The 12,593-nt window shown below is 50.9% G+C and overlaps 1 protein-coding gene across 1 annotated transcript in view; it reads right to left on the bottom strand.

The window, feature by feature from the left end:
- The window catches only part of Rbp1 (retinol binding protein 1), a 20,507-nt gene extending 8,123 nt beyond the window's left edge, over positions 1 to 12,384 (bottom strand). The window contains 3 exon segments of the mRNA XM_075964910.1: positions 11,496 to 11,674; positions 12,121 to 12,254; positions 12,256 to 12,384. Coding sequence (XP_075821025.1) covers positions 11,496 to 11,674; positions 12,121 to 12,254; positions 12,256 to 12,383 — 441 coding nt within the window. The 5' untranslated portion in view covers position 12,384.
- Between the last annotated feature and the right edge of the window lie 209 nt (positions 12,385 to 12,593).

The raw sequence follows: 12,593 nt of genomic DNA on the forward strand, positions 1-12,593 counted from the left end.
GCAGATACTCAGAATGCGCCAGGCAGCGGACTGAGCAGGTTAGGAACATATCGCCTTGACACCTCAAGACCTCTTGGAGCTCTGGTCCTCCTCAGTTTAGAGAGGCCAGAGACTGCTCAGCAGTCCCCTGGTTTCAGCTGAGCCTTGCCAAGAAGGAGGAGGTGTGGCTGGGCTCTGCTGGGAACAGCACTCAGCATCCCCCTCCCAGCTTCCTGCACACCAGGAAACCTCCCCAAGAGCTGAAGTGCTGAAGGTTTGAGAGCAGAAGGTTGCCCCATCAGCTGGAGGGAGAGGCAGCCTGAAGGAGACTTGGCTGGGAGCGACACTAGAAACAGACTTTGGAAAGTTCTGTTAAGCAGGAGAGAGAAGAGGAAGAATCAGAGAATCCCAGGCAGAGGGAACAGCCTAGAAATTGCTGGCAGGTCAAAGGGGAAGGGCTGCAGGGAGGAAGCGCTAGGCCAACCTTTCCAGGGTGGACTCTCCCGTTCTTTTATATGAAGCTGGACCTGGCACTTCCAAAACAGAATTTGCTTAGAAGGTTTACAACCCCCTTCTTCTTGTTGTCTTTGGGCTCTAGCTGGCCAAAGGCGGTTCCGTGTTAAGCCCAGGTAGTGGTCTCTCCTGCCCCTGCTCCCAGGGAGTGCTGGAGACAGGATGAAGAGGGATCCAGGGGGAGATGACCCACCTGAGTGTAAAGAAGCCTTTTGTCTCTCACAAGAGCCCCTGGTCTCTGCAGATCTTTCCCAGCAAACAGAAATAAGGAACCCGGATGATATAAGATACATTCTTAATAGCTAGGGAAGAGTATGCAGCTCAGAGAGGTATTTCCAGGGGGTCTGGGATCCTCTTACCACATGTGGGATGCCAATCACTACTTTGTGGCAGGAAAGTACATACAACAAGTCTTTGAATGAATGAACGATTGGCAAAAGCCATTCTAAGGCTACACTAGCAGTTTTCAATGACTATTCTAGAACAACCTCTGTCCACAAGACAAAACACCCCAGGCAATGTGGCAGCCAGTTCCTCCACAGATGAGTTCTATAGAATATGCCAGCCATAGGAGTAACCTGGCTTCAAGGGCCTAAGAAGGGAGGGGTGATACACAGAGACATGAAGTACGGGCCATAGTTTTAATCTCCTGTCAGGCTCTGAGCCCACAACTTGCCCTCTGCTCCCACAGGGCCGTTGTCCACCAGGGATCTCTTCCCAGCTGCAGGGGAGCCTGCTACAGTCATGGAACTGTGGTTGAGCCATCTCTACTCCTTTTTGGTGAGGTGAGCCTGAGCCATTCACTTCTGCAGCTTCCATTTCCTCATTGCAAATGGGTCAGCTCAGACATGGCTGTTCCCATGCAGGCCATAGACTCTTGGGTCAGTAGCAACCTGGTCCTCTGCCGGCCTCCCCCAGCCTGGTCTGTGGTATGGAGTGGCACATGCCATTTTAAACCTTCCACTCTCCCAACCCTGTTACATGTTCCCTGGATGGGCAGGTGTCCCTTCATACATGTGCCTAACCTGGAAATGATCTCCTGAGGCGACAGCTCACAGGGTGGGAGGATAAAAACCAGCAACCCATCCTGCCCTGAAGATTTTCTCAGTACAGGTAGTTCATCACTTAACTTTCACCGAGAAGCTGTTATCCCTGACTTGCTAATTACCCCCATTTCACAGATTAGTAGAGGCTCAGAGTGTGGGGGGAATAATTCCCCCCTCCCGACCTCCTGGGGCAACAGTTCACACAGAGATAAAATTTCAAAGGAGGTCAGGCCGGCAGGGTTGACTGCCGTGACGTGACTGACTTCTAGACTCCTTAGACAGGAGGGGGCATGGATGAAAAATCGTGTCCAGGAAGACAAGGGATAATTGCCTCCTTTGAATTTGGGCTTCTTAGCCAGCCCCGTGGCCTTCAAGACTGGGAAGAACAGATTTCAAAAGGGACCCTCTCTCCTGTTACTGATGAGTCCATCCCATGGCAGGGCTTCATGAAGGGACACCGCAAAGTTCAAAGGTAGGTTAACCTAGAGCTCTGATCCCTAAGACAATAGTCACACTTCTCTTTGCTAAGCACCTAGAGTCACACTGCCTGGATCCAAATCCACCAGGTGCTGGTTTATCCTGCATCTTGCATTTCACTTTCTTATTTGCAACATAGGAAGAAGAATCTGGCACCTTCTTTATAATGATCAAAGAAGAAAGAGAGAGAGAGAGAGAGAGAGAGAGAGAGAGAGAGAGAGAGAGAGAGAGAGAGAGAGAGAGGAAGTGATTAGAAGAATGTCTGGCAGGGGAAAATACCTGGCCGACATAATCTATTATTAAATCGGATTAGAGCAGATCTTGTATGACAGGGCCAATGGCAATCTTTTATACTGTCCTGCTGTTTTCATTTAACACTCATTTAACAAACACACTGGAACCTCTCGTGCCAGATCATGAGATGCAGCAGTAAGGGTCTCTGCTGTCTAGAGTCTCAGACACATTAGCGAGTGTCATGGGTGGCCTAGGAGATGGGTACAACTGCCAAGAGGAAGCCTGGGGCAAAAGGAAGGATGGTGGCGAGAAGGAGAATCCAGACAAGGCCGAGAGAATAGGTAAGCCTGGGCTAGCTCTCCACCACTGGGTAACTATGCTTCCAAGCAGGCAAGAGATTGTCCTGGAGGAGAGAGCAGAGAGAGCAAAGGAAGGCACTACACACAGGATGTGTGGTGGGGAGTGGGACTGGAGTGGCCAGTGGCTATTTCCTAAGGTCAGAGGGTGGTCAGCTCTGAGGAGCTCTGGGAGGTGTCAAGCTGGGAGCAGTGTGTGAGCGGAGTGCGGAGGACGGGGGAGGGGAGAGGACCGCAGAGGTACAGCAGTCATTAAGTGAAACCGTCCATAGGAAGTGCCGCGCTTGGCACACAGCAAGCACAGGAGATGTTAACTGTTATTACTGCTGTTATTACAGGCAAGATATTCAGAGCGGTGCAGACGGAAGGGGGTGGATATTACAAAACTGAGTCCTTGGAACTGGCCGACGGATTGCCCATAAACACTTTTATCTTCACAGCAACCGTTGACATGGCTGCGTAGTGGTCTCTGGAGTTAAAGAGCCAGTCGTTCTGGCCACCTGTGAGGACTTGGAATTTAGGAAGCCAGCAGGAGTCAGCTTGTTCTCGGAACCACACAAAATCAGAAGTTGCAAACATCTCAAGTTCAAGCCCAAGGCAACAGACATGAAGTGGTTGTGACCCTGGAAACTCTCCTCCTCACCGCTCTCCCCACCTCCCACCCAGTGTGTAAAGTGGAAAGGCAGGGGCTGGGGAGGGGGCTGCTCTCCCGGACCCCTGGAGAACTCAACAGAAACAAGGTCGCAGGAGCCCTCAGAGCTATGTTTGGGGGGCTGTTGGGGATTTTTTATTAAGAACCTGCACACAGACACCTTTGTGCGAACTTAAGGGGAAAGAGGTGTTCCTGAAATCCCAGCCCCGTGCATGGCTGTGGGCTGTCTGAGTCAGGAGTAAGACGATTTTCTGACTCACAGTCCGTTGTCAGACAGAGACTTTTTTTTCACTGGTGGGATGTAGGAACAGTTTCACTGTGAGGTGGGAAAGAAGGTTGTAGGGCCTGTGTTTCCTGCCACCCCTTTGTGTACATCCAGTTTACAGTTCTTTCCCAAAAGACCTCTCCGTTGTCTTTCTACTCCCAATTCAGAAGAGGAGGGCTGGTGGGGTACAAGGACGGAAAGATGCCGTGCTCCCCTTGTATTTGAGGTGCTGTCCTGGGGTGTCTGCATATCAGAGGAAACCCCAAAAAAAGTTAGAACAGTTAACAATAAAAATGGACTTTAATGAAGGATTCAGTCAGCAGAAAAGGTACCTGGATGAGCTGGCAGGGGCGCTCTCTCTCTCTCTCTCTCTCTCTCTCTCTCTCTCTCTCTCTGTGTGTGTGTGTGTGTGTGTGCAACAAGCACTCTAATACAATTTAATTTACACAACACACAGGGTGTGGCAGGGTTCTAGAAAACCAAGTGACTGATGCTACAAAAAAGATCCCCAGAGAGGTGCTGGTGGTTTGGGCCCTTGTTCTCAGGAGTGTTTCCAATCAACTCTAAGTCAAAACCACCATGCACTCCTGAGCTCGCAGAGAAGGGACTGAAGTTGACGGAGGCCTTGATTTCTAGAGGTCAAATAGTCACAGGAGTGACTGTCAAAAGAAAGGAACAAACTCTCCGGGGTCCTCCTGTGAGGCCTCTGGCAGGAGGGTCCTCAGAGAAGGTTGGGCTAATAGCAGAGACCTCAGCACAGAGGTTACTCTCCCCTTCTAGCCCACAGGATGGGCCCAGGAAGTGAGAAATCCCCACCTCCACCCAATCTACAAAGGACAGGCTCAGGCACACCTCCTGGGGCTCCATTCCCACACCCCCACAGAGCCCACTGACGTTAGTCAGAGACACAGCCCCATCTGGATAGACCTTCAAAGCTTCTGCAAAGAAACCAGCTCCAGACCTGCTGGGCAGTCACAGTATGCCGGAGGCCATGGTGACAGTGTGTCAGGCTTGCAGCCCTGCCAGCTCCCCTGAAGCATCCATCAGTGTTAGTTCAGAGCCCCACCACACCCTGCTTGCTCAGAGGTGGAGCCTGGATCCTCTCCTACACGGGGTGGGGGAGCGTTTCTGACCACTTCTGCCAACAGAATATAGGAGAGTTGCCAGGAGATGCTACAGTTTGGACAGGTGTCCCCAAGCCCCATGTTCCTGCTGGGAGGTGTTGTAACTTTTAAGAGTTGAGGCCTGTTCAGAAGCCTTCTGGTGATAGGAGGGGATACTCTTGAAGGGGATATTGGGATTCTGCTTTTATTCTGGCCATTACTCTTAATGGCCCATGAAACAGCCATCCCCTGTAAAGAGCTTCCTCCACGACCTATACCACCTTGACACGGCCCCAGAAGGAACAGCACCAACTAACCATCCACTAAAACTTGTAAGGCTGCATGCCAAAGTCAACCCTGCCTCCCTCTATCTAAATTAGCTCAGGTATTTTTGTTACAGCAGCGGAAAGCTACAGTGCCTTCGGAGCTCACAAAAATGTCACACACATCTGCCTTCCTCTTGTGAGCGAGCCATCTGGAGAGAGAATCCTCGGGCCCCCAGCTGGGACATCCCCTCTGATCTTTAGCTCAAAGGGCGTGTTTGCAAATGAAATAAACGACTTATTTTAAGGTATTAGTTTTCAAGATAGTTTGTTACTCTGCAATTAAGAAATATATAACTTATCATCAAATTTAATTTGCACAGCACTATAGGTGGGTATAGTTTCTGGTTCCTCTTTGCAAATAGGACATGGGGACTCATCTCTCCGGGAAAACAGCTGGAAGCTGGAAGCAGGATTCAAAAGCCTAACCTGACTCCCTGAACACGGTCATTCCCCATCCTCTCAGAACACCGTGCCTGTCCATCCGCATATTCAGTTGCCTCACCGGAACCCGGAACTATCTTGGGTTGTTGCCAGAGTGGTGTCCATGGGCAGTCCCTGGTCCTGTCTCCCACTGGTACGGAGCTGGACCTCTCATCATTCACTCATATCTCCCGTCCCTGAAGGGAGCAGTTTTAATGAAGCAACAAAATCCTTACTCTGAATTATAATGAGAAGGCCATGGGAACTTGGGCCCGGCCAGCTGTTCCTCAGAGTATCAACAGTGTGGTCCTTTGGGCCAGCAACATCAGCAGCTCCTGGGAACTGGTTGTTGGGAAGACAAGCATTCAGGCCCAAGCCCAGAGCTCTGAAGGAGAGAGAACCTTCTGGACAAGACAGGCTCAAGCGTGTGAAAACTACTGTTCTAAAGATTTGGGAGGTCAGCCGGGCAGTGGTGGCGCACGCCTTTAATCCCAGCACTCGGGAGGCAGAGGCAGGCTGATCTCTGTGAGTTTGAGACCAGCCTGGTCTACAAGAGCTAGTTCCAGGACAGGCTCCAAAGCTACAGAGAAACCCTGTCTCGAAAAACAAAAAAAAAAAAAAAAACAAACAAACAAAAAAAAGATTTGGGAGGTCATTTCAGGAGCTCTGGACTCTGAATGTCTTAGGGTGTTTCCAGACACAAGAAGAGTTGGGAATGCAGTTCGCAGGGCTCAAGGAGAAAGAAAGATGCAACGTTAGCTTAACTATATGGGAAATTGTATTCCCATATATTTGTAAAATGTACAATTCCCATAACTGTAAAATGTTGAGAACTCCCACAACACTCCAAGCTCGCTCTCTCCTTCCCTCTTCGCTCTCCCCCTCGATGCCCATGTCCCTGACCCTGTCTTGTTTCCCCCTTCACTTGGGTTTCTCCAGGTAGCTGTGGAAGTGGGAAGATGGGTGTGGGCACTAGTCACAGAGAGTCTCAGGGTTAGGTCACATCAGCTTCGTTATCTCTCTCCCACAATCCTCAGATAAAACCCTAGGAAAGGGCGTGATGGGCATGCATCACCCTGCCTGCAGGTACTCATCCCGGAGAGGTGCTGTGTTGTGGGCCCACCAGGATCCAGAAAGAGAGTAGGGAATTCCTACCAGTAAAAACAGGTACCTTTCTTGATGGGGCAGGGTGGGGTAAGGAAGCAATGATGGCTAGAAAAACCAAACAACTGCAAGTCATTTAACAAACACCTGGCCCTGCAGATGAAAAAGCCTTGTCCGGTCGTCAGCAGGGGTGCTGGTCCTATTCTGTGCATGGCATGGCAGCAGAGCCAAGGTAATATGTATGATCTCCGTGGTCAGTCCTCAGAACTGACCCCAGGAAGCCAGGCAGAACAGCAATCACGATGCCCATTTCATGAATGTGGAAACAGAAGCAGGGTGTTTAATCAGCTGCCTTCACCCTGCACGCAACTGTGTTGACAGTGCCACAGGCTTTTCCCACTTAGCCCAGGAACTCTGACCCTTTGGATGCTCACTGCTTACCTGACAGATATTGGGGCAGAGATCTTCAAAAACACCATTTTTGTGTGAGCCCCCCCCCCCTTTTTTTCTTTTTTAATCTACGACAGGGGTAACAAGATCCCTACTGAAGAGCATTTGCTATGAGGACCTAAGGAAAAAAGAGGTGGGAGAGAGCTTGGTGCAGGCAGGCGCAGGGAAGGTTCTGTTTCCTCGCTCCTGCCTTGCAAAACTCCAGGCCCTCCCAGCGGGAGTCCTGAAAAGCTACTTTGTAAATTTTGTTTGGCTGCTTTAATTCTTCTGGTTGTAATCCTCAAAAGCACGCTGCGGACACCGGTTTCAAAGGTCGGAGAACTTAAGCTAGGACATGAAAGAGATCCTGTGTTAGAGCCTTGGAAAAGACCCAGTTGAAGGCAGGGGCCTGTTCTGGTCAGAGGGGCTCTCACGAGGCTCCCAGATCCAACGGCATCTGAGTTCTGCAGCCTGAGGCGTTCATTTTACCACTGGCAAGACATTTGTTAACACAAGAACCCAGAGATCTCTCTAATGGGTCAAGAACAGGATCAGGAAGCTGGCAAGAGTTTAAACCAGAGTGCTAACAGAGGCTTGATGGATTTCATGTGTTGCCATACATAATTAGATGCCTGGCTGGATGAATGTGGATGAACGAATAAACGGGCATGTACAAGGAAGTTATATGGAGGGGAGGGAAGGAAACACAGACAGTTAAAAAAAAATAAAAAATCTGAAAGTGCAGATAAGGAGAGATGCCTAAAAATATCATGGAGTTAAAAAAAAACTATATGCAGAAAAAGGGAATTTTCCCATCTCTCTTCTCCCCTCCTTTCCTCTTTCTGGTCCATCCTTCCCTTCCATTTCCTCCCTTCCCCTCCTCTCTCCTTTTCTTCTCTTTCTCCCTTCTAGCCTTTGGCAGGTAATTTGGCCAGTTCACCAGCTCTGGCAGATAGACTCACGTGGCAAGGCTTTTCCGATACACCCGCTGGAAACTGTAGCAGTCATAAGCTTTGAGGGGTAGGATACCAGCTGAGAGGAGGAAGGGGCCCTTTGCTTTTCTTTTTGTTCTCTTCCTCTGTTATTTGGTTCTCTCTCCTTCCCTTTTATAATAAAAACAAAGAAAGTGGCAGTGGGCCAAGTGCTGGGAGCGGAAGGCAGGCCCCGTGGAGGGGTCATTCTGAGTTCAAAGCTAGATAAGAAGGCGAGGCCAAAGCCGACTGAGGCAGCGCCAGAGCCAAGCGAACAAAGCCGTCTCTTCCAGGGAAACCCTGACCTGGTGTCCACTGTGGGATGACAGATGGCCCTTCTGCCGCCAGCATGCAGAGCCAGGCTCACTGCTGGTTCCTAGCTGAGGCTCAGTCTCGTCCCCCTCACTATGGAGAGCAGCTGAGGACAAAGACCAGAATGATTGTAGTGCTTGTCCTGACCAGAAGCGGGGAAACTCTACCTGAAGCTGCAGAACACCTACTTGTCCAAGCCCCACCCTGAGAAATCCCCGTAGGTTGATTGTATCTGATACTCACGGTTGATCTTGTCCGATAAGCTAACAGTACGTACAAAAGAGACGGCAGACAGTGGAGAAATCTTTTGTGTCTTTTGGATCCCAATCAGCCTTCCTATACATCTACTAGAACTGAGGCCTCTGCTTGCCCTGTGGTCCAGAAAGATCTCTACGACCAGACTGGAAATGGGGGGGGGGGGCTAGGGGCTCCAGAATCACTCAGACAGCTCATGTTTCTAGATCATGTCCAGGGCGGCGGGTGAGGTAGATTAGAGCCAGCGACCTATGGTCCTTTGCATCTCATTTCTGCTTTTTATACAGGCACAAGTGTAGAGAGGCTGCCTTTCTCCAAAGCAGGAGCTACAGAGTAAACAAGACAACAGCTACTTGACCCTCTGGTACCAAGGTGGGGAGGATGGTGGCAAGTTGCTCATGTAAAGGCGGTATTGATTGGTGAGAGACCTACACGGTGGAGCAAGAGCGCAAGTTCGGGGTTTTCAGCTCTTGATGTTTTGTTTCCTAAGAACAGTCAGGCATAGAATCTTTATTTTTTTCTCCCTATGAAATCTTAGACTCCTTGGCCCTCATTGGCAACTGGCTCAAACACTGTGCAGGCCAAACAAAATACATCTGCAGGCTGGATTCCGTCTTCTGGCTGTCACTCTGAATACAGATGAGATTCCCATGGAAGAGGAAGAAACAGAGACATGGCACCAGCAGCCTTCTGGCCCTGTGCAGAGGAATGTGAGCCTGGCCCCACCTTGCTGGCTTGTCAGGTCACATTTAGGTCCTCTCTCAGGTCCTCATCACCCCTTGTCCCTCTGCCATGTTTTGAAGCCCAGCCACACACAAGCTCTTCCAGAGTACCGGCTCTCTCACTGACAACCGCCTCTCACCCACGCTTTTCTGAGTGCCGTGTTTCACCATGCCTGTCTGCTCTGCCTCCTTCTCACCTCGTCCTTCAGGACCCTGCTCAGGTGGCCCCTCCTGGGGGCCTTCCCTAACCATAGCTCCCTTAGCCCCAGCTCTGTGCTTCTACCAGGCATGGGTCTGCAAGGGCCCACAGATACAGATGCATCTCCCTCCTCCACTACCCTGGGCACCCAGGAAGCCAGCTCCCCAGGCTGAGCTCAGAACCCAGTAAGAAACAGGTCTGAAATAACTTTTTTTTTTGTCAGACACTTGTCTTGCCCTTGGCCTTGCTTTCATTCCTTTCCTGTTTAGCTGGTTACAGTTACTTCCTGTCTATCCTTCAGGCCTCAGCTCAGGTAGTGAGAACTGTCTCTGACTCCAACTTTGATAACAATTCCATCTCCCAGAGAGCGAGGCCAATAAGTCTTGCAGCAGAGAAGATAACAGGAACACCAGCCCAGCATCGCCCAGAACGCTCCAGCATCCCCCAGCTCAGCCTGCGGCTAGATCCCTCCCTGGTTCACTTACCAGGAAGGTCTGAGAAAAGGTGGCCATTGCCCCTTCCTTTGTGCTCCAAATCCTCCCCCCATCTCCCATTCTTTTCTAACTAGTGCAGAAGAGACCTCCCCAGAACCCCAGGATCCCCCCTAACTGCCCCACGACTTGCCTTGCCTCCCTTTGTCTTCCTGGCACACAAACGCTGTTATGACCTCTGAGAGTCTGTCTTACACAAAGACTGTGTGTTCTTGGATGTCAAGGACGGTGCTTTGCTTGTGTGTGTGTGTGTGTGTGTGTGTGTGTGTGTGTGTGTGTGTGTACACGTACACGCCTAGTGTCCCAACCACACCCAAGGGAGGCAGACTGCTCATTCAGACTCTTCCACTGTTTTGCAGGGAACTCCCACTCTGACCAGGAAGAAACCTTTTATATAAAGCTGATGAAGAATTGGTGAATTCATGTACACTATAACATCACCAGGCACACAGTAGACACCTAGTTTTACTAGGTGATCACCAACAATAATCAATCAAGTTCAAGCCACCACACTCAGAACTGTAGTGATCCCAAATGAAGGCACATCTGATGTGTTGTGCTAGCACCCCTAAGAGGGAAGTATGGAGCAGAGTTCTATGTAGTGGCCCGGAAGCAGTCTTGAGCAATGGAGAGAAGGCAGACCCTGTTTGAAGGTGTCCTTTCTGACTGTAAGCATCTGGTGCCTGAGATTTGGGAGCAGTGCTGAACTCAGTGGTAACCGAGTGCAGGAGTGTGGTCACAGCCATTGACAAGTGAGGGAAGGATAGCAAGCTCCTCCTTCCTGCAAAACAAGGCAGCTCCTGGGAGCAGGCACAAGTGAGGTCTGGACCCAAGACAACACAAGAGGCACTGGAAGCATCCTGGCCTCCCAGAAACCCCCGCAATTGGGGATGGCGGCCTGAGACTGACCTTCCGGAGTCTGCTGGGGCATTGCTAATTGGGGTCTGAGGGTCACTAGTTTCCCACTCTTAGGAAGCAGGGGCTGGGCCTTCCTGTACCCCTACTGTTTCTTCTTCTAGCTTTGGATGCTGGGCACTGTTCTATAGATTTAGGAATTGGGTGAAAGGTTGAAAGGAAGTTCAGGGCTCAGTGGGTATCAGGGTGAGCCAGGGCCAAATCCCAGCTTTGCAGCAAGAACAGCAGGCCAGGGGACTTCCAGCAGAGGCCAAGGCCCCCTGCTCCCTACAGAGGCTTCATACTAGATCACTGGGAAGATTATGCCTGGAGGGGTCCCTGTGTTTTCTCCTTCTTCCTTCCTTTTCCCTATCAAAGAGTTCACGGCCTTGTTGGGAATCCCAGGCCCTCTCCCCACTACTCTACCAGATTCATTAAGTCAATTTTATCTGTAAAATAGATGAGCTCCTATCTCCTCACAGTTAGGGTGAACCTTGGTGCAGTTACGTGTGTCTGAGCACCAGGTAGAGCCTGAATACTATGGAGACTCACTGAACTGGAACTTTCGCAGCTGCCACCACCAGCCACCAGCATTTGAAGAGTGGTTTTTGCCTACCCTGGGGTCCTGGGGCTGGGAGGGAAGATCTGCAGTCCTTCCCAACAGGATCATTGCTCCCTCCAGATGAACAAGCCAGCTCTAGAACAGAACCCCAGGGTAGGCGACATCAAGGGCTCACGGGGCCTCACCATGCACTTGCGGTCGTCAATGCCTGTCAGATCCTCCTCAAACTCCTGTCCAACTTGGAAGTCCATAATGTAGTTGCGAAAAGTGCTCAGCGTGCGGATGATCATGTGGTCTCCGTCCTGCACGATTTCTTTGTCTGGCTTCAGCAAGTTGGCGATTTTGCGCAAGGCCACGTTGACATCTGCAAGGTGTGCGGAGAGATAGGTAGAGTTGTTTAAAAAAAAGGAGAAGAAGAAGAAAAGAAAAAGGAAAGAAAACGGAAAAGGAAGAGTTTCCTAGCTAGACAGCTTCGGGAGCGATCGCACTGAGGAATAAGGTTGGGATTCCTTGCTCAAGTTGCGAGGCTTTTGAGGGCCTTCTGTACTCCCCCGCCCCTTTTTTCTTTTGAAAATAAACTTTTTGTTTGGTTGGTTTGTTTTGTTTCGCTAGCCTTTTAAAAACAAAACTAGCAAAGCTAACCCGGTTCTCCTAATTGAATTATCTGTCACCAGGGACAGCTAATGGACTCTTGCCACCAATTAACCCTAACAGCTCAGGCTCGCTAGTTGGCAGCCGGCAGCCGAACTCTGGGCTCGGGGTGACCGGGTCTGCTTGGAGCCCGGGATTGCGCACTCAAGCCGCGCTTACCGAGCGCGCGCAGGTACTCCTCAAAATTCTCGTTGCTCAGCATCTTCCAGTACCCGTTGAAGTCCACAGGCATTTTGGGGACGGTCTGGGCGTGGTCGGACACCAAGAAGGCAGGAGTGGCTGTAGGCTCAGACTGGACTCTGGCTGCCAAAGCACTCCGAGTGATGGGCGGCCCGGAAATGGGCGCCCTCGGGGGACTCGGGGCTCTGCGGGGCGGTGACAGCTGGATTCCAAGCGTGCACAAAGCCCGCAGGAGGATCCATTGTAATCCTCCCTCCTCCCAGTGTACGAGGGCGGGGCGGGGACAGGGGCGGGGACTAAGGCGGGGGGTGGGGGCGAGGAAGGTGCGATTCTAGGTTTGTCCCTGCTGCAGGCCACCTTCTGGTTCAGAACTTGCATTTGTTCTTTTCACTTTCCCAGGCCAGAAAGATATGGAAGGAGAAGAGCTGCTATTGGCCCTAATTTCTGTGTAC

Source organism: Microtus pennsylvanicus, chromosome 3 (assembly GCF_037038515.1).
Source record: "Microtus pennsylvanicus isolate mMicPen1 chromosome 3, mMicPen1.hap1, whole genome shotgun sequence".
In the NCBI taxonomy this organism is placed as follows: Eukaryota; Metazoa; Chordata; class Mammalia; order Rodentia; family Cricetidae; genus Microtus; species Microtus pennsylvanicus.